Here is a 25,603-nt window from a genome sequence, read left to right as displayed (position 1 = left end):
AAGTCTCTACATGATTTCTCGAGTGAGATATGCATTTCTGAAAGTACCCCGCCTACAGTTACCAAACAAGCGAGTCAGTTTCGTCGCCCCCTCCTACGGAGGATGGGGTCACATTTGAATATTACCTACCACTTCCCCATTCCCCTCCGATCAGAGCACAGTTAAGATTTTGTGGACCAGCGGGCATCTCCGGCGGGGGGAACTCGGCGGCAGCATGGCAGCTCAGCTCCGGGAGTACAATCTCTTTCTCTGCCGGACTGCGGCCGAGCTCCCTCCGCCGGAGGAGGAGGCATGGAGTCGAAAGGGATTGTACTGCCGAAGCTGAGCTGCCGGACTGCCGCCCAGCTACCCCCGCCGAAGCTTTCGGGCTGCTCCGGCGGGTGTACTCCGGGAGCTGAACTGCCGCCGAAGCTGGCAGGTCCGGCGGGGGGAGCTCGGCGGCAGTACGGCAGCTCCGGCGTGGGGAGCTCCGAGGCAGTCCGGCAGCTCAGCTCACGGAGTAAAATCCCTTTCTCCTCCATGTCGCGGTTCATGGACTTCAGAGAGTCAAGGCCAAAGTTCCTTTCCCCCAATTCTTCTCAACCATGGCCGAGATATTCCCCATTACGAGTCTTTACTTTTTGTGGAAGTAGCCGAGACGTCAGACGCAGTCTTTATGATTCATAATATCATCCGAGGCACACATAGCTTTTGGCCGTGATATTAGATATAATATTATATAAATACCGATCTATAATATTATTATCATTATATTATACTATATTATATAGATAGAGAGCTCCAGGAGTCCGCAAACGGCAACAATCCCTTCTCAATTTTGTGGTTCAGTCTAACAGCTCATTGGTCAATGGGCAGCAGCTCATTTGCATTAAAGCTACAGACACCAGAAACATTCTGAAGGGAGTGAAACAGAGGGGAATTGCGGTAGGTGCGATTTTTTTCCTAAAAGCTATTTCCGGCAAACAGCTTCAAAAAAATGTTTTCTGGAACTCAAATACTATGTTTACTTTTTGGGAAAACACCACAACATGTCTCCTTTAACTCCAAGCTCCTTTGAAACAACAGTGCGATCTATTGGTTCAAGAAGCAAGTTTGCTTGGACACAACCATGGACACATACAGAGGCTGACACAAACACAGAGATAGACACAGACCCCCTCCCCCACTTACTATTTAATACTACCCCTTCATTTATCAGCATAACATCCATAAGGGACATACAGGCAATTTAAAATAAATGACATTTAGGAGCTGGTAGGGGTTACGTGAACTCAAGGACACACACACACACACACACACACACACACACACACACACACACACACACACACACACACACACACACACACACACACACACACACACACACACACACACACACACACACACACACACACACAAAAACACAGAGTAGACTTACAGAGCTGTAGACGACTCCGTCGGCCTTCATGCAGAGGTACAGGCCAGCGGTCACTCCTCTGATGCCCACCACACCATGCTTCATGGCAAACACCCTCAGGTAACCTGGACAACACATACAATGGTTAGAATACATGCCATAGGGTTTCACAACACGACATGACTGCATACGTTCTAAGCATGGTTGGCCCCAGTGGGAGTGAAGTTGTAGCTGTGGCAGGTGTTTCTCTGCCAATCCCCTGCTCTACCCACTTGACTGCATCACCCCATATAATTACATTGTAGATAACATCTTTAAATTAGAAAGATAAGAGAGATGCAATTGAATAGTTATATCCCTTACAGCTGTAGGTGTAGCTGTAGGTTCAGCTTTTACAGCTTTTGGTGTGAACCTACAGTATGTACGTACGTACGCATGTAGTCATATTGGAGGTACCAGGAAGGTACATGTGGAATTTAAACCAGTATGCAGAACTCACAGTGTTTGGTTGGGATGTGGACCCCCCTCACTGGGCCGCTGGGTGGGATCTCCAGGTGATAGCCAATCCCCACGCGGCAGTACAGCAACTGCTTCCTGCCCGCTCTCATGTTTGGGTGAGAAGGTGCGGCTGTATGGGCCGACGAGAGAGACGTTAGTGAATCAGGGCATTAATGGCTCAACTAATAATAATTAGACAACTTCTAAATGGGAAAATAAAGAGTTATTGTAGGTTATGAAGTGATAACAAAATATGTTCTACTACAGAGTGATAATGGTTTGTTCCTTAGCAGTCATATTCATTCATTCATTCAAAACACATTACTTACCCCCTTAACTAAGAACTTTTTGAATTGTTCAAATGATCTGGGACACATAATAATAATAATAATGGACCTTTCTTATTATAATAATGATAAAAAACTATTTTCTCACTCAGTGTGAGCTGTGTGTTATGCTGGGCAACACATTAAGAAGCAAAACATAGTCCTGTTAAGTTTGTTTGAGCTCTCCTATCGCCCAAGGTGAAATTCACAATCGCAAAAAGAATAAAGGAAAACATGACAAAAGGCTTTAAAGCCGCATTGTTTTTAAATCATCCTGACCTCCCAGCCACAGACAGCCCAGAACAGGTGTTTACTCGACACCACGATAAGAACACAGATTATATTTATACTTTTATGTATTTATAAACACAGCCAACTGTTTAGATCAATCCATTCAAAGAAATTTGGACTGTTTTATAGACTTTTATTGATTACAATTAGTTACATTTTGTAACTATGTGATTACAAAATGTGTATACAAATTGTAAAGGTAAAAATAACCTTAATGAACAATAATAACAAACTCAAACGCTATCAATGTTTAACATGGGTCGGCTTTGATTGGGTTGTTTGGTTTATTTTCTGTGATCTATTTTTTCATTGAAATAACCCAACCGATAATTTAAGTTTGATATCTGTAAGCACATTAGGCCATTTGTATTTGTCTGTAAGTACTTAACATATGTGTAGTAAAGTAAATTGTATACTTGAGTAGCATTTGAAAGATGATGTTGACTATAGTACGTGTCAGGGAATATTCCCTGTGGTATCCATGCACCTCCAATTCAAACGTGTACAATGAGTGACTTCTTCCCTCACCCTTTTCTTTGGACTTGGTCTCCTTCATCTGCAGCCTCCAAAGACCTCTGATGCGACTGTTGTGATCCTCAGCCCCCCCGCCAAATGGTAATGCCTCCGTCCTCTCAAGCAACACACACAATGTCAGCAGCAGCACAAGCTTAGAGAAGCTAGAATCCTCCATCGCATCTTCTCCTCAAAACACAGCCGACAGTAGCTGTCCAGTGCACGTCATAATCCACCAGCCCCCTGTGCGGTGAATGTCAGAGTTCCCGATCCGAGCAGGCCTTCTGCGGCTCCCTATTCAGACCTGCTCTATTACCACTGTGCAACGGGGAGTCACACTCATCTCCTGCTTTCATTGTCCAAGGGAAACCTTCCTGTTTTTATCTGCTCTTACACCCTCCCTCCCTGCCTCCCTCCTCGGCTGGCAGTGACAGACAGTCGTGACACACTTAGATAGTAGAAACGTTTACAAGCACGCACACTGTGGTGAAGAGTGTGTGTGCACACAACTCCCTGGCACCTCTGTGGTCCTCATCTCCCACTGTATAACCTGACATCTTTCAAAAGACAATAAGGTTTGCATATATCCACATAGCAACAGGTGCGTTCCCCTTCATTATGGGTTTATTGGGGCATGCCCGTTATTTCATCAGCACATGTTATACTGACCTCTGTAAAGTGGCTATCACTGTTGTGACAGGAGACACTATCGCAGAAGAACTCCATGCAGAACCTGCGTTTGCCAGCCGTGTACAGTATCGCACGCGGTTATCTTCCTGTAGTGACGGGGAACAGAAATGGCCGAACTGGCTTTAGGCTGACGCCCTATCGCCGGGAGATTGGTGCTCAGGCCGCTATGATTGTACCAGGAGAGGGACTCCAGATTCTGGGAGCAGAAGTACCAGTGCCATCACTGTACCATGTACAATACATGGAACAGGACATAATGACTGTTGTAGATGATCTCTTTCATGTCACGTGCTTGGGGGGTTGACGTCGTTTTTAATCTGTTAAAACATGATTTTTTTTTAGCTCAGACTTTGTAGCTCAGACAATTAAAAACAAAAATAAAATATAACCGCAAGCGGTGATTAACGGGGGTCCGAGCAAAATGAAAAGTCAAGAACACACTTATGGAAGATATATAAATATGACATATAATTATGAAGGAAAGATGTTGATGAAAATGTTCCACTTAATGCAATACTGTGCCTCGGCTTCACCTGTACAAGGTGCCCATTGAGCCACTGATAAACCTGAACTGCAACCTCATTCACTGCAGTTCAGGATCTGACCATTCACATGGTCAAAATGTCTATTGATAAGTGTACAACATCCAGAAAACTCAGAAGACCAGAAGACCAGGGTGAAAAAGATGCATCTGATTTTAGAGATTAATATAATGAAAGAATATTGAGTCCAGGTCAATCTAGTAAGGAGAATGAAGGCTAGTTCATAAAAAAAATTAAATAGCGCCACCTTTTGGTGCAGTACCACAAATTGGGTTTATTGGTAGATGGGGGCCACCTAATAATAGTTGTATGTTTTTTTATACAATAACAAAATGGTCGTATAAGAAAAATGGGCTAACTGCTCCAACTTTATTGGCCAATATTTCTCAAATAGAATAAAATAAAACAAATTCTGTTCGATGATTTTTGTGAGGCTTGGTCTAAGGATGTTATGTGGCGAATTCGGTGAATTTTTTATTATTTTTGTAGCCTGTGAATCTTTTTTTATCATGTTTGGCTTTAATATGAAATTGTGAGAAAAGTAATAGAATGTAGGGGATAAGACCCGGGTTTTTTAGATGCATCTGATTCTACAGATTAATATTATGAAAGAATTTTGAGTCCAGTTCAATCTGGTGAGGAAAAATAAGCCTAATTCATGATTTAGGCTTATTAAAAAAAGCCTTACTCTGGGTCCTACAGCTATCTTAGATTCCCTTTTCTTGATACTAGTTTGGAAATGTATTAGTGCAAAACACTTTCATAGTTTGTAATTGCTGCATGCTAACAGATAAGGAGGCCATCATTCATATACAGCTCTATTCATGTGTTCATTCGAGGTTGGACGTCAGAGGCCGTCTGATCAAGCAGGTTAAACAAGCTCAAGTCCTCATGTTTCTGAAACATACATAGCAGATGCATTAAATGTATTAACACCATTTCCACCACTTCCACTCATCTGTACAGCACAAGCTGTCATGCTTTTAGGATTTAATAAACCTTTGTGTTTATGTACAGAATGAATGTATTGCTCTGCATAATCTAATATCCTACTGAACAGTTTCCTAGAAGGAGATGGCAGCCCTTTTCCCGCTGGAAATAAAAGACCTGCTAACCCTAACCCTAACCCTGCTTGGTTATTTAAGCTCTCCGAAGCTACTGGGGGGGGGGGGTAGAGTGTCGGCCAACCATGTCTCAAGCTCATCAATGATGGAGCACATTTGTCAAGTAACACATCCTCACAGTATATGAAAGGACCGATGCCAGGGTAACACATTTTGTTTACTGCCAACAGAAGCAGATGTTTTTTATTGACATTTTGCTTTTATATTTGGAACAGAATCATAACAGTCATGAGTTTTAATCATACATAAACTACACTGTAACTCCATGTTTTCTGAATTGGCTCATGGCGTGTGTGAACAGCATTTGAGTAAATGTTCAATCTTGTTGGCTTTTCTTCAAACCGCTTTGTTTGGGTTTCTTTGCAATAATTGAATTACTGAACATCCTGTGGAATGTAACGCGGGGTTGGCGGTAGAATCAAGAACAGGTCTACAGGGAACAGCAGCGTACCAGGGACTTCTACGAGGCTCCTGGACCAGGATCAAGGCCTCTAGGAGGTTCCTGTAGCTCTAAGCTTGGACAACAGCATCTCGTTCTTGCGACACTCCTGTGGAAAGGCGACAACGTTCATCAGCTCACTTCAAGTGCAGGCCAATGTGTACAGTCCCACTACCTCTTGGTGTTGATGTGAATCAAGTCAATCTGTATGTCCCTTAATAACAGTGAGTTACAAAGGGTTTCACAGAACCCCTAACCCCTCTGCAGTGAGTCTGCTCACCTCCTTGAAGTCCTTGACGGTCTTGAAGTAGAGTCTTTGTTTGTCCAGTAGCTCCAGGTGGTCATCGTTCAGCTGGTCGCGCCGCATCTTGTTCTCCTGCTTCTTCTTCTCCATCTAAGGAACATGGTGCACACAACACACACACACACACACACCCACACACACACACACACACAACACAGGTCACTCACAGGGCTCAACCTGCTTCAACACAAACCTACAAGCTGCCTACCGCTTCTCCAGTAGGTGAATCAGAGAAATTCCAAATTCCAACATGAAATCAGATTTCTTTGTTATCAAAAGGAGATGGCTGCGAGGTTGTCCTTGATCTGGGTTGATTTGGGGGTTATTTTTGGGTACTTTAGAGCAGTGGTTCTACAATGGGGGTACACGTACCCCCAGGGGTATAGTGGAGTACTGCAGAGGATACTCAGAAGTTCTTTAATGGTTCCATGGCATGAAAATCTCACTTTATGAGGTTTTCTAACCTGCCTGCCTAAGGTCCCCCAGTGGCTAAAACTTACGTTCGGTGTAAAACGAGCACTAGGTATCCCGCTTGCCTTTGAAAAGATGGAAGCTCAAGCACGCTGATTTGGAATGTGGCCCCATATGTCGTCATAAGGGGCCAAGCTATCTCCCCTTTCTCTGCCTTGCCAGCCCAGAGAATTTGGCCCGCCAATGAGACAATGAGCTAAGACCTTGCGAGCTCCACATCTGTGTGTGTGTGATTACACACACACACACTGTAACACGTAGAAGTGTTGTACACTTCTTTGTTATTAGATAACCGTTCAGCTTTTGGTGTTATGGCGCATAACACGTTGGTTCTCTGACGTCTCTCGTATTACCACAATGAGACTGTAGTGGGGGTTATCTCAGCCATCGTTGAGCCCAGCTGCCCGCTGCCGAGAGGCACCGCCACCACGAAGCACAACCGCCCGGCAGCGGGCAGCCGGCAGCGTGCGGCTCAGTCTACTTCAGATTGATGTGGAAGTGGAAGAACCAGAGACGTCGGAGAACCCGACACAGTCGTTTGTGATTCATAATATCGTCTGGAGGCGCACACAGCCTTTGCCTGTGATCATATGTATTATATGATATGTAAGCCCCATAGGCTATATCATATTATTTAGATATAGAGCTCGAGGACTGTAATGCAAGTGTAGGCTTACACTTCTTTATTTGAATAACCGTTCTGCTGTTGGTGTTATGGCCCATAACACGTCAGACTCTAGTCTCTGGTATTTCCACAACGAGGCTCGTAGTGGGGGTTCTCTCAGCCATGGTCGAGAAGGTATCGAGGGAAAGGAACTTGGGCTTTGACTCCCTGAAGTACATGAACCAAGACATGGAGGAGAAAGGGATTGTTGCCCGAGATTGTCTCCCGCTTTCCGCTGCCGAGGGACCACCTTGGCGTTGCCCGCTGCCTGCTGCAGAAGGCGGTGGTGCCTAAGCGCTGCCCGCTGCAGCGGGCAGCGCTTAGGCACTGAGGCACTGATGTTCTCTCTGGGTACTCTAGCGGGTACAGACCTTGATCTGGGCTGGTGGGGGTTCTAGAAGGTACAGACCTTGATGCGGTTCTGCTTGATTCCCTCCACTATCTGCTCCATCTGTCTGAGGAACTGCTCCTTAGCGCTGGAGGAGGACATGGCCCTGAAACAGATCCCATCCAAAAGGTTCATTCTCCCAGAATTTGAAATAGCTCTTAATGGACCACCATGGTGTGATGTAAAGACTAAACAATACTCACTGCTGGAAGTTGTCATGAATTGAGTTCAGCAGATTCACCTGCAAAAAACAAATACGTAAGGCAGTTTGGATATGGAGAACTGGTCCAGGTCTGTATCAATTCATGGATTGTGAATATTGAACATACAAGTTGTTGATTTGACTTATAGGTTGTTTGATGAAATTGATGGGTTCCACAGGGAAACATGAGGAGGTGGGTAAAAGGAGGCGTATATCTGATATGTTAGTTACTGCTGTCTGCCTCGGCTTCACCACACTCACCTCCTTCTCCAGGTACACCTTCTTGTCATCCAGCGTGTTGTACAGCGTGAAGAACTGCTTTGTCTCTTTATGGGTTGCAGAGACTAGCAGAGCAGCCAGATAAAAACAAAAACAACAATAACAAAAAGGTTTTCTACATGTTCTGTGAGTTTTCCTGCTTGTGTAGTTTCCTTCCTCCAGGCGTAATTAAAGTGTGCTCAGAGCAGCAGGACTACCTTGGCTGTACAGCTCTATGAACCTCTTCTGGTACTGCGTCAGCTCCGCCCGGCTCGGCACCTCATCCATCTTCCTCTGCAGGATGGCGATCTCCCGGTTCCTCCGGGCCTGCAGGGAACAGCGGAGGGCAACGCGATGAATCAGCGCCCTTCCTGTGGATGTATGAAGTGCTAGGGCCCTTCCTCCTCTGGTATGTCTGTAGTCAACAGGCTACATGGGCTGTTTTAAATATCATGACTTGTTTAATTCCCTTTTATATGCGATAATCCTAGGAGGATGCCTTTTTGAAAAGGGACTCTAGAGACCCCTTACTGTTAGTAAACAATAACGTGATGTTGTGGGCGGGGCTTGTGGTGGAGGCAGAAGCGCATAGAAAACAACAACGCTTACGTTATGTTACGTTGATCTGAATGTGTCCAGCAATGAAACTTACAATTGAAAGCATGATTGCTTTCCTTAGACAGTCCTCTCGTACTGATTGTTACAAAAGTAGTAACAGAAGAATCTTTTGGAAAATCATGTAACTAACGTGATATGCTAAATACGGTCAGTTCTATATTTTATAAGAGCTTATTTTGAATAGAGCAAATTACCAACCCCACGCCCCTCCCTAACCCCCTAACAAAGCACTAAGGACAACTCTCCACCAGGAGCAGTAGCTTCCAACACCCGCAACCCCGCCCGCCCCTCTACACATATATAACAGATTGGACTTGATGGGCACAATATGTACAGGGATAATTTTTTATCTACATATCACCATATATATATAATTTTTAACCATTTCTGTCATTTGGTCTCTGTCTTTGTGTCAGTCTTATTTGTCATTGGCTTATTGTGTCTTTTGTGTAATTTAGACATTTAAACACTAACTGCTGCTAGAAAGTGCCAAACTGTATTTAGTTGTGTATTACAATGACAAATAAACTCCTTGAATCCTTGAATAATTGGTAAATTATCTATGGGCTTATCTCGAGTCAAACAATAACCCTCTTAACTTATTCCCTAAGAGAGTTGCAAGATCAATCACCTGTTCCTCCTAGTACCCCAATCTGTGGACATAATGTGACCAAAACAAATCTTAGTCACAGAGCCTTACCTACAAACAAAGCAGGTGGATATAGCCTGGACATTTGGTGTAAAGCACTATTCCTATTTGCCTCCAATGGTTGCTGTGTTTTGCCTCCAGCTTTCGCTGTGAAGTCAACATGATGTTAACTGAATAATTGTCTATTGTCTATAAAGAGGAGGGACGTTGTCCTTTTTGTAAGATATTATTAGTATTTTGGTGATGAAACACTGAAAGAACAAAGAATACAAGGCTCTGGTTGGATTACCATCAGTAGTCTGATCTTCTGCAGCTTCTCGCGGTCTAAGTTATACTGTTTATCAATCAGCTGGTTCCTCTCCTACAGGAAGAGAAAGAGAGATTATACACAACCTTCCACTGAGTTTTAAATAGACCAGTCTGCTGGTCTAAACTCAAATCTAAACCATCCCAAACGAGGCTCAAGACAGTTTATAATATAGATGTGTATCTTAGTTAAATGTTGATCTATCGTGTCCCAGGGAATGAGGTCACCATCTTCTCTTCCGTGTCCTCTCCTGACGCCAGCTTCAGGTCCTCAATGTTCTGCTGCAGGCGAGACATTTCCTCCTGAACAAAATCAAACAGTAAAACTAATTAGTATTAAAATAAAATGTGTGTATATATATATATATATATATATATATATATATATATATATATATATATATATATATATATATATATATATATATATATATATAAATCTCATAATAAAGGTAGAAACATAAATCATTGGCGATCAGCCCCTCCGTCAGATACTTCTGACTCCGCAAGCTTTTTGAACGGCATCAAGCAGTGGACACGTCATGGGATGTAGAGTTTGTGCCGTGTGTGTGTACGTGCACATTTGTGTATGTGCTCACGTGTGTATACGTGCACGTCAGGCACTCACTCTGCAGTGTGTGCGGAACTCGTGTTCCTGGTTCTTCAGGCGCTCGTTCATCGACACCAGGGCCCTGAGCTGGTCCAGCAGGCTGGGCATGAGCAGAAGAAGAACCTTATCAGGGTTCATCACACACACACACCAGTGACAAAAGGACCAGTCCTCTCTGGGGAAACATCAAGGATCACTATTGACAGTGTCGTCAATTCTTGTTTGATATAGATACAGTATAGATATATTATATCTATATATACAATAAAACAAACAAAATAAGTTATGACTTTTTCTTCCTCTAGATATTTATGTTTGATCGTCTACTTGTAGATGGATGGTGGATATCAATGAGGACGAATACATATCTTTTATTTTTTGAGAAGTGGAAAACATAGACGTCTAGATGAATGGATAATATACTACACCCAAGTCTGGGAGGTATTGGATCCCCACGGTGGGATGGTCCAGTGTGGATAAGGAACCAGGAGACCGGGCCTACCTGCTGTCCGCCTGACCCTCCAGCTGCTGCAGCGCCTGCAGCTCGCTGTCCAGACGCTCTGTGTGCTCTGTGGCCTGGACACACAACACACAACTCACTACACACAGAACCTGGGGCTGACTCAAACACAACACACAACGCACTACACACAGAACCTGGGTCTGACTCAAACACAACACACAACTCACTACACACAGAACCTGGGGCTGACTCAAACACAACACACAACGCACTACACACAGAACCTGGGTCTGACTCAAACACAACAAACAACTCACTACACACAGAACCTGGGGCTGACTCAAACACAACACACTACACACAGAACCTGGGTCTGACTCAAACACAACAAACAACTCACGACACACAGAACCTGGGGCTGACTCAAACACAACACATAACGCACTACACACAGAACCTGGGTCTGACTCAAACCCAACACACAACACACAGAACCTGGGACTGACTCAAACACAACACACAACTCACTACACACAGAACCTGGGGCTGACTCAAACACAACACACTACACACACACACAACCATAGAACCTAGGACTGACTCAAACACAACACACAACTCATTACAAACACAACCATAGAACCTGGGTCTGACTCAGGGCGCACTCACACTAGGCCATCTGTACCATACTCAAGTACGTTTGCCCCCTAAAGTCCAGATCGTTGGGCTAGTGTGAGCACACCATCCGTACTCAAGTACTGTTCAATTCCGTGGCCTGAGTACACTTCGGAGAGGTGTGCTCAGGCCACGGTACAGAGGCTAATGAGACGACACGCGCACATGCACGGATACTCAACCTGAGCTTGATGACGTATAGTCCATGCGACCGCTCTACCCCATTAAACAATAAACATGGCGGCAAGTGGTTCACGAGCGGGTTGACGTTGGTGCGATAGCGAAGTTGAGTGTTTGATCAAAAATCCCCCGTTCGTCACGGCGCGGGCTTTCTTGATTCACTGGAAAGGGGGGGGCTGCGCACAGAGTCTCGACCTCTAAAGAATAATTTGCATACTCCCGAATGTTTTTATTTTTTTATGAATGAAGGCATGCAAGTATAAGTTCATGTCTGAGTGTGGGCTACAAACGCGATTAACTATTTACAAGGTCAAAAACGCCAACATATTCTTTATTTTGCTGACCACTTGTTTTTTATCCAGACAAAAGCCTAGTAAGGACAGTTCTTCTGCGTCTCTCACGTAGATCGCACCGCCGTCTTTGTTTAATACGACTGCATGACCTTCTCTCACATGATCAGCAGCTCGCGGGTTTCACTTTCTCTCCAGTTAGATCTGCTCATGATGATATCGCTGCATTGTCTCTGTGGAGACAGGGAATTGTACTTGAGTACAGTACAGGGCAACTTTGCCTAGTGTGAGTGCGCCCTCAAACACAACACATAACTCACTAAACACAGAACCTAGGTCTGACTCAAACACAAGACACTACACACAGAACCTGGGTCTGACTCAAACACAAAACACAACTCACTACACACAGAACCTGGGTCTGACTCAAACACAACACACAACTCGCTACACACACAACCATAGAAACTGGGTCTGACTCAAACACAACACACAACTCGCTACACACACAACCATAGAAACTGGGTCTGACTCAAACACAACACACAACTCACTACACACCATAGAACCTGGGTCTGCCTCAAACACACACAGAACACCCTGATATCTGGACCACCTCCAGGTTCTGTGGCCTCAGGGTCTGATCCAGGGAGTCTTACCTCTGCCAGTTTGGTCTTGGCCTCTTCCCCGCCTTCCTGCAGCTCGTCATGTTTAGCTTGAAGCTGGAAAACACACACAGATCCAATGCTTAACTCGTAGCTTAAAATGACCTGGACATGACTGTGGTCAATGCTGAACGACAGTGATTTCATTAATGTTATCAATAAAATCAACTTGTATAAATGATATACTACTATATATGCCAGCACGTACCTCCGTCTTCCTGCATATAAACCCCAATCCTAACCCTATTCAATAATGTACAAATGAATAACTTTAATAACATGAACACTATTACCTTAGTTAAAATGAACACCAATGGTAAATCAATTCTGTACTGTTAGTTAGCTGTTAATTAAATGTTTGCTTATTAATGCTAATTACTGCAATAGTCATGTTACCATGTTAATTAGTGGTTAATAAATGTACCCTTATTGTACAGTGTTACCTCCTCAACCAGGAACTCTACCCCCCCACCACCTCCCCCTGTTTTTAGCGGCCTGGCTCTTCAGCCTGTTAGTTTAACATGGACTCCATGCGGTGTGTGCTGGAGGAAGGAGGCTTCAGTGGGCACCGACCTCCTCCAGCTGCTTGGTCTTCTGCTGGATCTGTTTGTTGAGGGAGGCCAGCAGCCTGCGGTGCTGCTGCAGCGGGCCGAAGCGCTCCGAGCGCTCCTCCGACGACAGCCCTGACTGCTGCAGGCGGACGACGACCAAAACACGCTTTGGTCATACTATTATTCAAACTGACGGCACAATACATGTCAAAGTGTAAAATGTGTTTTGGGTTAACGGTAAAAGAGGGGGCGTGTTATCCCCATGGTTATGACCCACTCCAACTTTGTGAACCTCTTTTTGTTGTTGTGTATGGGCGTTATAATGAGGGATGTTGTCATCGAGTTGCGCCAAAAACAGTGTAGCAGTATGGGATGAATGGCAAAAACATCAGGTTTTACCCCCTTTACCCTATATGGGGACTTATTTCAATTACCGTGATAAAATGGCATAGATTACGATTATGACTAATTACCACCTTTGGGAATGGGAAAGCCTTAGCCACTACACTCACAAACACAAGAAACCAACACAAGTGGACATGCTTTCCCCAGAGTGCACATTTACTTCTAGAAGTAGTGAGCAGCAGATCGTGTTATCCATCGTACCTTCTCTGCGTACTCGGAAGCGATCTGTTTGATTTCCTCTGACTGCAGTCCTACGATCTGACCCACAGCACTCGCAGTCAACGTCCCCTGAAATAACAAACGACAAACACACACCTCACTGTCAATACACACGTTTGTCTCCCTAAAGAGCTCACTCTAGATGTACACATCTCACTCTAAATATTCCTGAAGAGCAGAAACCTTTACTTATATAGCACAATGTATTCAAGCAGACCAAAGTCAACACAATAAGACTTACCTCCCCGGTCGCCATGGCAGCCATGTTGGTCATCAAAGTTTTGATGCGAAGCTGATGGTTTAAAAAAAATAAAGATTAAACATTCTCAAGTTTTGACTTTATTATTCTAAATGTAAACGTTTTTCTAATGGTGGGGTTTAAGTAACAGGTTTTTGTGTAAGTACTAACCAAGGCTTCTTACATTGCATATCATTTTTCATTGTACTTTATGCATTCTTTATATTCGTTATTCTTTATTTCTGTTACGTTGGTATAATGTCTAATTTATCTAATTGTATTGAATAGAACCCTTACATTCAGGGACTTTTTAAGACAACTGGGTTAAGTAACAGATTTTACTGGCTGGTTTCCTGCCACTGGTGTTGTTGTGTGTTCTCCTGTTATCTGTATTGTTGATGTTCCTGAGACTCAACGGTCTGGTGCCTTGCTGCTGTTGTTCTGTTCTAGGGGTGCAAACATCTAGTTGAGTAAACGAGTACTCGTCAAGCACTTCATAAACGATTACAAAGACATTGTAATCAAACAGCGTTTTGCAGAAATGTTTCTGAAATTGTACAAATACATTGTATATTATGTTGATAAGTAGGTCTTGGGCACAGGATACATCATAAACATTCAAAGGTCATGTATTGCTGTTGTGAAGCTATTTAGGTCTAGTAGCTGGCCCAAAAAGGCAGAGTTTCCAGCGCGTACAACAAGGTTCTCAGTTATTGAAAGTGAAACGTATCGGCACATAGCCCTGCTGTGGTAGACTGGGTAGCCCTAGGCCATTCTGCTGGTGATTTGAAGGAGAGGAGCAATACATTTCTTTCTGGTTCCGATACACTTTTGCGGGAGCCAATCACCAAGCTGGCTTTCCCCCCTGGCTCGCTATTAGCTGGTTCAACACAATGACGACAGGGAAGCGACAGCAAACAGCCAAATGCGTACAGTCATTTGAACTAGACCTGTTGATCACGCCTCTTGTGCTGAAGAAAATTACAGCAGCCTCCCCAGACCAACGTGCAATCTACAATTGAGCTTGGTCTGGCAATAGCCAGGCTACTGCTGTGGTGGATTTCTGGCATCCCTGTTCTGTGCTGTGCCTGGGATCACTCCTGGGACCGACTGCTTTGACTTGTATGAAGCCCTTCACCTCCTCTGCTGCCTCCAGTTCCTCCTCCTCTGATGTCTCTGTCATGCCAGGGGGCGTGGCCTGTGTACCGGCAGCCAATGAGGCCTTCCGGTCTTCAGCCTGTAGGTGGGGACACAGGGGAGAAATGTCCAGTAAATGGCAGTGGAGGCCGACAGAAAACTTTAAGCCTGCGTCATGTTTTCTCAATACTTACTTTGTCTTGTTTGGAATGCTTGCTGAAGCCATATCGTCTGAGGAAAGAGGAAACAGTGCAATTTAGAAAGGAAGCGTTAAAATAAGACTGACAAGAAAAATCGACAAGCAACAGTTTTATGTTCCAAGACATACAAAAAACAACATGCTACACCACCTACAGCAACACACCACAGGAAACAAAAACACCTTTAACACCTTTAAACGTCTCTTGGGAAGTGGCTTCAGTAAAACTGAGCTTAACAGTCCGTGCAGTGCAACAGCTTAGATGTGAATTCTCAACCAGTGGCAGAACGTCACTCAGCCCACGGCTGTCATGGTCATGCTCCTCACAAAGATCACATTCCCAAAATAAAGTGTCCAAATCAACTGGTCAGGCAGATACTTACAGCAGGTTCTCTGATATTCTATCACAGAAGTGGAGAAGGAGAGATTGAGGTGAGAAGCTGGCATGAAGGTAAGGTAGGAAAGTGGGCACAATGATATCAGGGCGACCATGAGAGTCACGAGAGGGACAGATAAATACAATACATGCACAATGATATCAGGGTGACCATGAGAGTCTCGAGAGGGACAGATAAATACAATACATGCCCACAGATAATTTGCATTGTACTGCCAGAATGTCTTATGATGGACAATTAGCGGAGGTCGAGGAACTGTGGTTCAAAGACGATTGTAATGCAGCTATGTTGCCAATTGTTGCTTTGGAATGAGAAGTTTTGCATGTCAACTGTATAAAGAAGTGAAGTGATTCTATAGAATCCCAGGCTCAGCCCCACATGTGTCCCTTGCAAAAACCCAACATGACATGGGCTAAATTGGGCGGGGGGGGGGGGGGGGGGGGGGGGTAGGATACCAGACCCGCATGATCCTGAGGGACAATATTTCAATATATAATATGACTTACTTCGTCCTCCAAGGGAGAAGAACATTGCTAAAAAAATATTTAAAAAAAAATTATATATGGTCATTTTAAACGAAGGGCTATGTAGACAGTGGATTAGAGCTGTCCCAAACGATTATTTTTCAAACGATTATTCTAGCGATTATTTTTTCGATTAGTTGACTAATCTAACGATTAGTTTTACCATTAATCTAACGATTATTTTTTCAGTTACCGATTACTTCACATTACTTCATCAATGTAACTTTTCACACAATATGGATAACAAAACATTTGTTGTTAAAATATCAACATTTATTAAACATGCCACTTTTTTGTGCAATAACATTGTGCAAACACGGCACTTAAATTGTGCAAACTGCAAAATAGCGCATTTTGATGCCATATGTAGTATCTAACAAATGAACAAAATAAGTCAATCAGGAGGAATATACCAAATATAGCCAACAGCTAGACTAGAACTACCTACATAACATGACAAAAGTTCTCTTACTACTTAGAACTGGTTGCTAGATCGTGGAATTTCGACAGTCAACAGCTAGACTAGAACTACATAACATGACAAAAGTTTTCTTTTCACCAGAGTATAAAATCCGAACCCGACAAAGTCTATTCATAATATTGTAATGACCACGGAAGAGGCAGTGATCAGACAGCTTATTAGATACCTAATTAAACCGTTGGAACACTCAAGACCGGTCACCATAACAACGCTGATAAACAAACCCTCGGAGCTCGGCTTTTGGCCGAGTTTTATACCACCAGCCTCTGTGCTCCCGCTACTGCTTGCCGCCGCCATTGTTATGAATTTAAACGATTGGCGACTAGCGTTCTGGTGCATATTTACCGCCACGACTGGAGTGAGAGTGGCGGGGGGGGGGGGGGGGGGGGGGGGGTCGACGCAAATTATTCATGTCGACGAATTTTTGAAGTCGATTACGTCGACTACGTCGACTAATCGTCCCAGCTCTACAGTGGATACTCTATTATTACATAACACAACCAGTTTAATGGTCAACCATATCACACAGCCATGGCATGACCCCGACTGACCGGCGCCGACTGATAACGTGACGGGGACAACAGAAGTGTGTTGCCTAATATTGAAAATGCTGATTTTTTTATATTATGATATTTTGTTAATGTTTTATGGCCATATGGCAAGAAGGTGAATTAACGAACAGATAGATGAGAACGTAAGACAAGACAAGATAGGGAAAGGGGTGGGGAGAAAGATAACCCATCTGCATCTAGTTTTGTTCAAATAGATCCGGACCTGGACAACGCTCCTCCTCCTCCTGCTTTCAGCCCAACCAGTGGCCCAATCCAGTGCAAATACCCCACGTCATGACTCCTCTACATCAGACGTTGTAGAGGAGGGAGGCCCACCTGAAGAGATACGGGTCGTTCTGCTGGACGACACAAAGAGACAGTCCAGCAGGACCAACAGCACCAGAGCGGTGGCCTCCATGGTGCCAGTGTAGCCACAAGGAAGTGGCCTGAACAAAGAGACAAAAGAGGGTCCCAGAGACGGGAGAGACGTGGGGACAGGCACTTCATAGGACAGCCCGTGAGGCGGATGAGAGGCAGGAAGCAGAGAGAGAGGTGGAGGCGTGTCCAGGCGGATGGAGAGAAGAGCAGTGTACGGAAAGTATCACACTAGACACAGCATTCACGCATATTACAAGAGACGAGATCTAATGTGTAACTAGGACTGAGTATAGATTGTGTGATAGTTTCTAAGAAGTACATCTGAAAGGTTTGAAAGTTATTAGGAATGGTGGTTTGAAGAAGCATAGACAAGTAGAAAAGTTGAAGGTTAAAGAAATGTGCTAGACAGAATCCAAATGTAAGACAGCGGTAGAATTCATTACAAGGCACAAATCGTTAAAATAAAAGGCCTGGGCTTTCCCCTATTATGTTAAATTGACAAATGGGAAAGTCCATGTGTCAAGAGGGGGGATGGGGAGCCCACAACAACAACATTGGGTTACCAAAGCAAACCAAAGGAAATAATTACTCAGAAAAAATAAAACAAACCCCATGTAGGTCCCTCAGAGACATCATGAAGGACAATGGGAAAGAGAAGAAGTATACCGTTTCCATTATGGGCTATACTGTGTGTTATTAATACTGAGGCCATGGTCGGGCATAATAGATTGTGAAAATATGCATGTTGTGATTAAGTGATCATTTTTAATCTTAAAGGGACACTGTGTAAAAATGACTCCCATCTAGTGGTACAATTGTATATTGCATTCAAACTAATAGTGCTCGCTTGTTCAAAAACTACGGTGGGCAGTATGTGCCAAGAAGCTGTGCCATGACATCCAATACTACCTCATCGAGTCAATCGAGTGATGATGAGGTTCGTTATTTCAAACCAATTTCAAACTGCATTGAATCATTAGTGTAAGCTAATGATGTATGAGTAACTATTCCTCGAGCAAGATAGTGAATTATTTCAGTCATCATTCACACTGGCTCAGAGTGAAAACGGGTTTGCATTTCCTGTACCACGTAGTGCTTTTTGTCCCTCTCGGCAGTTCATAGACCGGAAGAAAATGGAAGCCTCCATGAAGCTTACCGTTCCTATGTAACTACATATTAATTATTCTTCGCTCAGGAGGATAAGTGAGATTTTTTGCAGAGATAATTTTAAACCAATGAGGACTTATGCATGAATGAATACGTTGATTTGAGGTAATAAATGACTTAAAATATTACACAGTGTCCCTTTAAGGGTTGCATGATTTTGTGATTATAAATAATCAAAGGGGGGAGTGTGATGGAAAATCGACATGTTATGTTTTTCTTTATGAACCTAGGTTTTGCATACTATTCCGTGTATGGTCTAGCCACCCTGTTATTCTGCAGGGTCGTCTAAAATGTAAATCTTTCCGTTTCGTGTGATGTAATCTGGTTTCACATTCCGTTCCCGTGTTGTCTGTAGTTTGATTTGGACCTGTTTTCCTTGACCCCCTGGGGAGCGCAGAGAAGCAAACGGTGATAAGGAACGGGCTCAACCACCTTAACGACGTTAACAAAGGCTTTTGGTTTATTGGGGGACAGCTGCCCACAAGGATCCGATCTAAGTGTATAAGAACTCCTGACTTTAGCCACTCAGTGGACTTCTCCTTGCGAACCTTTAGAGAATGAAGTGAGACGCAGGGCGAACTCCCATCTGAGGTCTCAGATTATTGTATTGTATGCCTGTTATGTTGTTTGTTGATGCATGTTGTGAAGTATCTTTGTTCGTACTTTTAATACAAATATATATGACCAGCAATCGCCTGCAAGTATTGTGCGCTTTTTGCATCTAAATATCTCATCTGTCTTAGACGCAGTATCTGACAGAGAAATTACCACGACAGGGAGCAGCAATCTGAACTCTATGTGTGTATCCATTGATCTCAAAAACCTTCAACACGCCTGACTTTGACATACAGGCGCATGGGAGCATGTGACTTCACAGTTGTATGTCACAGAATAATGAGCTTGATTGATGTGGGAAAATATGAGGAATATTTAAGATGGCTCTCAGCTGAGGAAGGGTATGTAAAGCTAAAAGGGACCTTGCTTAGTGATGTGAAGACAGGAAATGATATGGAACCAACTAATCGGGAGGTTGAATGAGAGCAGATGGGAGAGAATGAGAGAGCCAGAAGATATGGGGCCACACACACACACACACACACACACACACACACACACACACACACACACACACACACACACACACACACACACACACACACACACACACACACACACACACACACACACACACACACACACACACACACACACACTCTCACCGGCCGTATTCCAGCAGGGTGGAGTGAACGCGCGACTCCTCATCCAGCAGCTCTCCAGCCTCCACTTGTCTCTTGTACTTCCTCCTTGGTTTGTACACTTCCTGTTCCCCACACACACACATCAGATAGAGGAACCAGTTATTAGCCAATCAGAGGTTGTCCGTTATTTTTTCTTATCAAAATATTGATGACAAATTATATCATTACATGTGAAATGTTGCAAAGAGTAAACAGGAAATATATATCATATATATATACAGTATATATATAATATACAAAATGTTTTTTATCAAAGAGCTCCACAACTCACTGAAATGTCAAGGACAGCTTTCACTGCTCTGCCCTTCTTCTGGAGAAAGTCTTCATCCTACAGAGAAAGGGGAGGACACACAGACAGACCGGCAGAGTGAGATAGAGATAGAGTTGATGATGAGTTGGGTGACTAGATGATCTCCTCTAATAGGTGGTTACCTCTGGGTAGCTGTGGGTCTTGTGGAACTGAGCTATGGAATAGGCTCGGATGGAGTCCCCCATCTCCTCCCTGGTCTCTATAGCTCTCTTCACTAACCACTGCCACAAGGAAACAAGATGGCTGACCAGTAGATCACAACTCATTCATAACTCATTATCACACAAATAAAAATACTTTAACATTGGTATACACCTTATCTATTTGCATTAAATACAAAGATACAACACAAAATAAAAGAGAGCATGGCATATTGTCTTGTCATATGAATAAGTTAGGACACCCCCTTTTTGATATTATTAACATATGGTTGTAACTATATAAATAAAACAGAGAAAAAATATATTTTAATTATTTGAATGATGTTATTAATAGCAATGCAATTTCGTGTGAGGAAATAGTCACCACAAGGTGTATTGCTACTTATAACGGCCTTGTATGAGCATCAAATGCACCACTCTAGTGCAAATAGTTAGAACATTGTTAGAGATGACTTTGGAGGAGCCATTTAGTCAGGTTTGCCCTTGATTGTATCACTATGGTGAGATCCAAAAAGCTTTCTGAGGCCTTCAGAAAGAAGGTCATAGATGCATACAAGTCTGGGAAAGGTTTTTAAAACATCTCCAAGCAATAAGAAATCAGCCATTCCACTGTTCAGTAAATAATTTACAAGTGGAAGACATTCAAATCAACTGTCAACATGCCCGGGTCAGGCCGCTTAGAAAGTTCAAGAGCAGAACGCAAGATGCTTAAAGAAGTCTCAGAAAATCTTTTATGCACCAATAAATCATTATGGTCCCTGAAGACCCTCTCCCTCCGAATCCTGCCATTTGCATGGTCCTCCAGCAGTGCCATGGTGGAGCATTACGCACGGGGCTCACCGCTGTATTTATAGGGTTACGGTAATAAGACTTACCGAGAACACCTTGGATAATCAGTTTAATCACCCACGTAAAATGTTCTTGAACATAACCCCTTTTTAATGCCTGATTTTTCATGAAAAGCATCAAGAGGAACGGATTGTGATGAGGAGTATGTGGCTTGGTTTTCCACACTTGGGATTTAATTGACAATTGATTATGTGCAGTGTCACATAAAATATTATGTTATTGACACATGTTGGACGGATGCTTTATTCCATGCAGTCGCGCCGTCAGTCAACAGAATGGAGTGACGGGATTAAATATAGAGAATTTTGATTTTGATTTCGATTCTAAGGAGATGTTTCTGGAGTTATACTTAGAAATAACGCAGTTGACTTAACTTATTCTGATTACATAGATTTAACGCATGATGTGGGTTGAAAATTAAACTTATGAAGGGCGATCATAAAACATAATCGTTCTTCCCACTCTACATTTCTTCAGTCTGACTTTAGTTCCCCACCACAGCGTCTGTGTCGCCGATTCTCCTTTTCCTCCAAACCATGCATAGGCATGGGTCAGAGTTTGCTTAGGGCTGCACACATTCTCCCGTCAAGTCAGTTTTTATAGATCACAACCTTGGCGTGGAAAGTCACGTACGCCACTTTCAGCCCCGTTTTGTGCTTGGTGTGCTCAACATGATAGAACCATGAATTCTGTATAGTACCAGAGGGGGCTTGAGGGACATGCGAGTTTCATGATCTGTCATTTGAATTTGGATTTGCATGTGGAGCATGCAACAATACAATGAACTAAAAACATTCCAGGAACTCCACCAGGAAATGGACCAAAAGAGAGAGGTTGAGAGTTCTAAAATGGCCAAGTCAAAGCCCAATGTCAGAGACTGACACAGTTACAGGAAACATCTAATTTAGGTTGTTTCAGCCAAAGGAGGCAACACCACAGGCAAGTTGAATGGATAAAAAGTTGTTCAAAAAATCTAAAAACAGACCTACAGAGACTCAAATTTAAGTTAGATGGATCTCAGGATTTTTACTTTAAATTTATAAAATCATCTGAACTTCAAGGAATAATCCACGACATCTGTAAACTGCTGTTGCCTGTCTGCCCAGATGACGAAATTCATCACTGTGTGAGTCGAGAAGGGGAGTTTGCCGGGTTGGCATTCGCTTTTCAGCTATCTTGTGACCCAGCCAGAAGCCTCTGATAATATAGTTACAACTAGCTGAATGATCACAGCATTGAAAATAATTCCAAATTATGTGTGTTTGTAGAGAAACTGAAATCTTGCTGGTTGTAACTGGTGCTTGTTTTTAATACAAAACTATTCAGAACACATTGAAAATCTTTTAAAAGCGATTAGTAGTCACCTTAGAGGAAGAGCAGCTAAGCTGCTGTTCTCTGCAAGGCAATGGAAGCGGCTATCATATGCCGCTTTTCCACTGCATGGTACCAGCTCGACACGACTCGACTCAGCTCGCATTTTTTGCGTTTCCACCGCGAAAACATGGTATCTGGTACCTGAAGTGGCTGCTTTTTCTAGTATCGCCTCGCTCTAGGTTCCAAGCGGCTGAGCCGATGCTAAAAGGTGACGTCGGCAGACGGCCGGCCACTGATTGGCCAGAGAGTGTGACGAAGTCACGAGAGCGACATGGCAACCATGCTGGTAACAGCCATAGCAGCGCCGCAGCCAACATATTCCACTTCTTCAACATGCCAGCTAATAATAGTAATGTTATCGATGTCCTCCATTGTTGTTATGTGGGTTCTGTCCATGCGTGGGTTGTGTAGGTGTTGTTTGCGTCCCGTACAAAAATACGTCACGGCCCTTTCGCGCAGCCGACCTCGCCCACGTCCAGGAGGTACTATTTGCGGTGGAAAACGACCCGTGCTGCTACCGTGTCGAGTCGTGTCGAGTCGAGTCGAGTCGAGCTACATGTGCGGTGGAAAAGCGGCAATAGTGTATTGTAACCTTTTCCTCAGCAGAAATAATTTTTCAACATTATCAGTTTTTTGTTCCATTACAAAGCCGTCATCTTTTATTTAATCTATATTATTGAATTACAATATTCACGTGAGTGTATTTAATTGTTATGCTTTTATTACGGTAATATGCTCACATGCCCGTACCTGAATCACTGGGAAAATGTGGATGAAATCCAAGCCCTGGATTTGATGGGGCTCCAGTCGGTGTGGACACTTCATCTTGGGCAGAACAGAAACTATGTTCTCTGTGAGAGCACTTCAGACAGACGTTGAGTGATAGAGAACCGAAAGAGAGAGATTAAGATATTGAGTCTTTAATGAGCATGTAGGGCATAGATATCATGCTCAAGGCTGCCTACAAGTAGACCGTGTGGACATGTGGTTTGAACCCAGATCATCTGATGCATATCTGATTAGATATTAATCAAGCACATGTAACCCGTCTTATGTGTGAAGACGTAAGCTTTGTTTCTCCACCACACTGTTTCATAAATACAGAGAAACACTCACATTTTCTGGCCAATGGTGGAGTTCTCCTGGAACAGTAGATCTACGTCGATATCAAAGTTACATGTTGTGATACACCAGGTCATCCCTCCAACCACCTGATAATCAAAATATTTAGTAAGTTTAATGCCATGGATTCAAGTGAAGAGGTTAGCGTAATATAAATAAATCAAATTCTGTTGAAGGTGCAATAGGCAGGCCTAGAACCCCATAGTGTTGTAAGGTTGCTTGAAACTTAAGACTTTGCTCCAGAGAATTATTTCTTTGAGGACTGATGGTCAGTTGTATGTACATAGTAGCTAATGCGTCTCCTGCTCTTGGACATGACACGCTGAGTGTTAACAACATAATCCTACCTTGTCAAACGGGGAAAGGCCCTTAATACGGGCCCTGAAGTATCCAGCTGCCAACAGGAGCTCAAGGATCTCAGACAACTTGATATTCTGCTCTTCGTCCTCTCTGGTCTCCACCTGCACGACATGGACAGATACAAGCAGGAAACAGTCAACCCTGTCACCCAGCCCTGTCACCCAGCTGTCAGTGGCAGGGAAAATACTGCCAATTCATTTTACATTACATTTTACATTTAGGGGTTTTTGCAGACGCTTTTATCCTAATCGTACAGCCATTCATTCACCCATCACACCCCGATGGCGGTGTCAACCGCGCAGGGCTACAAACAGCTCTTCAGGGTCCTGTTCAGGGACACCTCGACACTCAGCTAGGAGGAGCCTGCGATCGAACCAGCCACCTGCGGGTTACCAGCCAGCCTGCTATATCTCCTGAGCTACTGACGCCCCAACAATCCTAAATATGAAGTCCTGATTGACAACTATATTATCCCCTGGTGTGTTGTCAGCGAGGTCCCTGTCTGTTGACTTGGAGCGTTTACACAGCAGTACCATTCAAACTCATCCCCCTAAAATCGCTACAATATTACACAAATAATATAGTCTCATAGGTTGTTTACCTGAATGAGGTTGCCTTCCTGGTCGTACTGAACTCCTATTTTAGAGCCTGTTCTCGCTCTCTGGAAAACAGACGTGGCCGCCATGTTGGATGGATGCAGAGGGTCACATGACCTGAGCATGTGACAGGCACATGTTCACATTATCATCTGTAGAACTAGGTCCAAGCTGTAGACATACAGCATGGACATTATATAATATGTCCATGGCTGTAGATAGTGTTGGTTTGATATGCACCGACGGAAAAATGAAATGATTAATAAATCACTAATTAAATAAAAAGCGATTATATATCGCTTTTGAAAAATATCGCTTTGAAAAGCAATTATCTCTCTTTTTAAATATTTTATACATTTTTTTAAATATATTTCTTTTTCTTCTATGATTAATTAATGATAGATATAATATCTACTCTTTATGACAAGAAAAAACCTAAAGGGTTATTATTGCACCACAGGACGGTGGTGGAAGAGGGTGATACAATAAGAAAAAAACATGAACAAATTATTACTGACAAAACAACAACCAAGACAAAAGCTCCAAACACAAAATGCTAGACAACCACGAAATGCAAGAAAAACTCGTTTTGGACACGTTTTAATATTTTTTTGAAAATATATTGCCATTGCTTTCTGCGAATACAAATGACCCAAACACAATCATAAACACCTGGTTATATTTGATGGGAGTAATGGGGTTAATATATCTGTACAATGGACATATTAAGATCTGTACAGAGGACGTCGCTCAAACACC

At 43.3% G+C, this 25,603-nt stretch overlaps 2 protein-coding genes across 3 annotated transcripts in view; both read right to left on the bottom strand.

Annotated features, from left to right (window-relative positions):
• LOC115532730 (fibroblast growth factor 4A-like) overlaps window positions 1-3,337 on the bottom strand; it is a 3,872-nt gene extending 535 nt beyond the window's left edge. Inside the window, exons 1-3 of the mRNA XM_030342598.1 lie at window positions 3,043-3,337; window positions 1,899-2,027; window positions 1,421-1,524 (exon numbers count right to left, since the gene is read on the bottom strand). Coding sequence (XP_030198458.1) covers window positions 1,421-1,524; window positions 1,899-2,027; window positions 3,043-3,205 — 396 coding nt within the window. The 5' untranslated portion in view covers window positions 3,206-3,337. The remainder of the gene's footprint in view (window positions 1-1,420; window positions 1,525-1,898; window positions 2,028-3,042) is intronic.
• A 2,190-nt stretch (window positions 3,338-5,527) lies between these two features.
• ccdc93 (CCC complex scaffolding subunit CCDC93) lies at window positions 5,528-24,981 on the bottom strand. 2 transcript variants are annotated; one of them, XM_030343760.1, is made up of 24 exons: window positions 24,850-24,981; window positions 24,236-24,349; window positions 23,883-23,977; window positions 23,517-23,628; window positions 20,505-20,603; window positions 20,344-20,400; window positions 20,034-20,134; window positions 15,698-15,715; window positions 15,310-15,346; window positions 15,117-15,215; window positions 13,982-14,032; window positions 13,723-13,809; window positions 13,139-13,255; window positions 12,560-12,622; window positions 10,795-10,868; window positions 10,311-10,392; window positions 9,911-9,985; window positions 9,666-9,737; window positions 8,328-8,436; window positions 8,113-8,195; window positions 7,853-7,890; window positions 7,671-7,755; window positions 6,103-6,216; window positions 5,528-5,931 (listed from the first exon to the last, which is right to left on the bottom strand). In XM_030343760.1, exons 1-24 carry the CDS (start codon window positions 24,967-24,969, stop codon window positions 5,875-5,877), a joined length of 1,959 nt encoding a protein of 652 aa, XP_030199620.1. In that variant the 5' UTR covers window positions 24,970-24,981; the 3' UTR covers window positions 5,528-5,874. The 2 variants fall into 2 exon arrangements, with proteins under 2 accessions (XP_030199620.1, XP_030199621.1); XM_030343761.1 differs by lacking the exon at window positions 15,698-15,715.
• Between the last annotated feature and the right edge of the window lie 622 nt (window positions 24,982-25,603).

Source organism: Gadus morhua, chromosome 20 (genome assembly GCF_902167405.1).
Source record: "Gadus morhua chromosome 20, gadMor3.0, whole genome shotgun sequence".
In the NCBI taxonomy this organism is placed as follows: Eukaryota; Metazoa; Chordata; class Actinopteri; order Gadiformes; family Gadidae; genus Gadus; species Gadus morhua.
The sequence above is the reverse complement of the archived record's forward strand: the minus strand, read 5'-3'. Positions and strand labels throughout refer to the sequence as shown.

What these genes read in the sequence shown, in the direction of transcription:
- ccdc93 (XM_030343760.1), bottom strand. Translation starts at nt 24,969, where the DNA reads ATGCTCAGGTCATGTGACCCTCTGCATCCATCCAACATGGCGGCCACG. An exon ending in AAGCTGTCCTTGACATTTCA is followed by an intron (nt 20,135 to 20,343) that starts GTGAGTTGTGGA and finishes TGTGGGGAACAG; the next exon opens with GAAGTGTACAAACCAAGGAG. An exon ending in CTGCCATGGCGACCGGGGAG is followed by an intron (nt 13,810 to 13,981) that starts GTAAGTCTTATT and finishes TTGTTATTTCAG; the next exon opens with GGGACGTTGACTGCGAGTGC.